This window comes from Opisthorchis viverrini (genome assembly GCF_000715545.1).
Source record: "Opisthorchis viverrini unplaced genomic scaffold opera_v5_241, whole genome shotgun sequence".
NCBI classification, from domain to species: Eukaryota; Metazoa; Platyhelminthes; class Trematoda; order Opisthorchiida; family Opisthorchiidae; genus Opisthorchis; species Opisthorchis viverrini.
In genome coordinates, this window is record NW_008751893.1 from 394,800 (window position 1) to 398,636 (window position 3,837).

At 45.2% G+C, this 3,837-nt stretch overlaps 1 protein-coding gene across 1 annotated transcript; it reads left to right on the forward strand.

Moving 5' to 3' along the window:
• Nucleotides 1-2,972: 2,972 nt before the first annotated feature.
• Nucleotides 2,973-3,182, forward strand: T265_08782 (hypothetical protein; the record flags this gene model as incomplete). Its single annotated transcript, XM_009174682.1, has 1 exon — nt 2,973-3,182. One exon carries the CDS (start codon nt 2,973-2,975, stop codon nt 3,180-3,182), a length of 210 nt encoding a protein of 69 aa, XP_009172946.1.
• Between the last annotated feature and the right edge of the window lie 655 nt (nt 3,183-3,837).

Genomic DNA, 3,837 nt, shown 5'->3' on the forward strand with positions numbered 1-3,837 from the left:
GCATTTGTAGTACGCCCATTCGTACGGCAAATCAGCGTTGGTGCTTCGATTACTGGATGAACGCAGAAATACCACGAAGTTATATTTCATGTATTGACTTAAGGCTTTCTCAAATGCCGTGAAGGGTGGAAAAGATACACCCAAAAGTTCTCAACGAACTAGCGTGAAGCAACTTTCGAAGCCATAGCACACAAAGTTCAAAGCCAAATATGTGCCAATCATTTCCAAAAGAGATCGATTAAACAAATCGCAAAAAAGTGACTGCAGAAAAGGGTGATTTTTGGACTGAGCACATATGCAAATAAGCGCAACATTTTGGCGTCAAAATTTTTACTTCATCCACCGGGGTTTTGCAGAAAAATGCATTGTTCGTCTAGCCGCTGGCTAAAGCTTGTGTAGGATATCCCTGGTTATTTCGGAGGCGCTCAAGTACTGTTGGTCGACTTCACAAAATATGCCAAATATTCTCCTTCAGTTTGTCCACAAGAATGCGGACCGCTTAATCAGCAGTGGGTGCAGTCCTCAGGACCTTTGACTTGATATGAGCTAAGATCGATTTTTATTTTAATGAGCTAAATACTCAGAGTACCTATTTACGGTTTAGCGTGCACACATGAACACAACCAATGGCGACTAAAATATTTCCGGACTCATTTCGTACCTTATCACTAGATCTTACGGAATCTGCTGACTACCATTTCTTCGAAGACAATCGTAATAATGATGAGAAACCTACCACCACGACGTACGTTTATTTACCTTGGGCAAAATATCTTTTGGTATCGGTCATTCGGTTTTCATACTCATTGTATTGGAGATATTCCATTTTATTAGATGAAAAACACTATCTAACCTCTTGCCGGCAGCTAGTTGGCAGTTAGTGTGTGTAGCTGAACACCCTAAAATATTGGATAAGCATGGCTTTGCAGCCATTAGACCATGCTACTAAACTGAGGCTGATGCGCGGACGATGGGCAAATCGGTCAGCCGAAGCATCCACGCGTATGTAGCATCGTTTCAGTAAAGTACGTAACAGGAAACAGGTTACACTATTTGCTCTCTTCCGGAATGCTATCTTCTGCCCTTGCTGATGTTCTGCATAGCAGACTACTTGTGAGATGCACGTAGGGACCGTGTAAGTCACCGGGGATTATAGTTTAAGAAAACGTTATACCTTAGGCAGAGACGGAGTGCGCCTGGAACAAACACTTAAAAACAGTTTTGCAGTGCATTTGAACCAAATTAAGGTTCTATTTGTTGTTCAAATCCTTTCACGAACTCCTCATAAGCCACAAAAATGAAAAATCGAAAAGTTGTGGCAATTGTGATATTCTCGCAGTGCCGTACCGTCACTGCACCTAAATACTTAGGTTTCTAGACAGCCTCGTGACAGACAACGTGATTGAGGTAGTTAGGCTGAGATGCGCAGTCCTGTGGTCAGCTTAATTTTGTACGTTTGCCGGGGGATTTCTCAAGGTGAGATAAACCAATGTAATATCGCGCGTGGTATTTGTTGTTGTTTTTTCTCAGGTCAGGGATCCCTTCGTTCGTAATGCACGGATCAGGTGGAGTGGACAACGGCCAAACAGGTCGCCCATAGCGCGTATTACCACGGGTCGAAGCTTAGGAAGAGGAAGAAAATTAGAGGAGATCAATAAGGTCTTGGGAGATATAGGGGTCATCATACAGGATATAATCCTTTAATGGGGCAAAAGTGAACATCTACTACATTTATGGCGGTGACACCAGGTGGTTAAACAAGACAGGATAAGGATGGATTTGCACTCAGTGTAGTCATCAAAGTCAAGCTTAGATTGCCAATATAACTATACTACATGGAACATGACAGTTCCTTAGATTGCCAATATAACTATACTACCTGGAACATGACAGTTGATCGTATGTAGGCTAAGAGGCGGCATGGTGATGGCAACCAAACACGTAACGACTGGCGATTGTGTAAATTCTGAGATGGTGGACTAGGTATCTCGGAGGTTATTAGTGAGTTGGACGATACTAGGACAATCTAGGAGGGAAGGTGTATGTAAGGGGGATGGTTAACAGTCCACGAAGCACTGCTATCAGCTTTTATCGATGAGTGGTGCATGACGAAGAAAACTTCCGATGCCATCCTCGCACGCTGGTTGTGGAGAGTCTGGAGTCTCACTGTGTGTTTATATGTGTTGTATGTGTCCACTGCTGGGAGGAGCAAGTTGGTGCGTCTTTTAGTTTGGTTGACGAGGTGCGTTTTGGTGCGGCGTATTCCCGATAATAACGAAAGCAGCTGCACCTATGCACGTCGACGTAGGCCACGGGCATCGCAGGTTTTCTTCCTGCCATCCCAGGAATATTGTTTTTTAATAATTTTGGACAGGTGAAAGGCCAGTTTTTGTTTTTGTTGTTGTTGTTGTTTATGGCGTTGCCAAATAACTCAGCCGAGGCGACGCCAACACCGGCAGCAACAATCAGAAGACAGTAGTGCTCTTTTGTATTTTTATTTCCCGAATTTCAAGGCCAGGCTCAGAACCACAGGAGATTGGCGATGCACCCGTGCTACTGGAGGGGTGGTGGGTACACGAACGCACCATGGTGCAACTTAACAGAGCGACGCGCCCTGCATGGCATACCCATCCACCACATGCTACCAGATCTGCAAACGGAAAACCAGCCAAGCCGTCATAAGTGCGGTTTGTGCATTAATAAAGTACTCCAGCTGCCAGTTTTTTCGGTCCGGGGGAAAGCAAGGCCAGTAAAATCAGTGCAGTCGATTCGGGCAGGCAAACAGCAAACACACTGGTAGAGGCAACTCGCCACCGAGACATGGGAACCAAGGTGTGAAACACTTGGCTACTCCCTATTTTTAGTGCCACACTGCTTCACTTCACAGTAATTCGTGGCTCATGATCACATAATTTAATGTCTTGCATGAAGAATTTCTCATCATTTTCCCGAAAGTTGCATCCAGCTAAACCATGCCGTCCTGTTATTCGAAGAGGAAAGCCTACCTTGCCCGCGTGCATGAGGTCACGACGGAGGTTCGGCGGAGGTTGCTGCAGATTACAGCCACAGCAAAGGCCGGAGGGGACTCCCAGCCTTATCATCCAGCCAAATGTTCGGATGCCGAGCCATACATATCGACCAATAAAAAACCTGAGATTACAACAGCCGATAACGTAACTTAGAAACCGACCATTGCTGACCGCCCAGAAGAAACTGCAGTAAGTAGCAAAATCCAACTAACCCGGAAGGACAAATGCCACGCAAATACCCCATGGTACACTGTGTGCCACATTCAGTTCCGGCGACCTTTCATTTGAGGCGACCTGGACAAACAGCCTAATTCCTGTTCCAGTAGTTACTCCTTGGACGTTGTTCACTAGCAACGGCTAGCAAATACACTAAACCAACGGGTGCAATTAGTGTCCGTGGTGTTCTTCGGTGAAGTCCGTATGGCAATGTGGCTGTAACCAAACGGTACTAAAAACATTTAATTTTGTATCCACATGGCAGTCTGATAACTGAAAGTGAGATGTGAATCGGCGCAGTAGGTCAACACAAAACTTGCCATGCAACATCATACTCGCTCCTTGGGTCACCGCGTCAGCTCGCCCAAACCTTCTAAATTAGGTGTCCGAGTTGCACACCCCAGTCGATCACGCCTCAATGGAATAGTGAAGATTAGCATGTGCTTTGCATTCAACTGTTCATTTCTGTGGATGACGGCTAGAACGATGTTGAAAAAGGAGATGATTCAGTCAGTTATCATTTGCTGTCCCAATTAGCTGATTTAACCCGGTTTGATATTTCGTTATCACAATCGACTGGACAGTTCCTAGG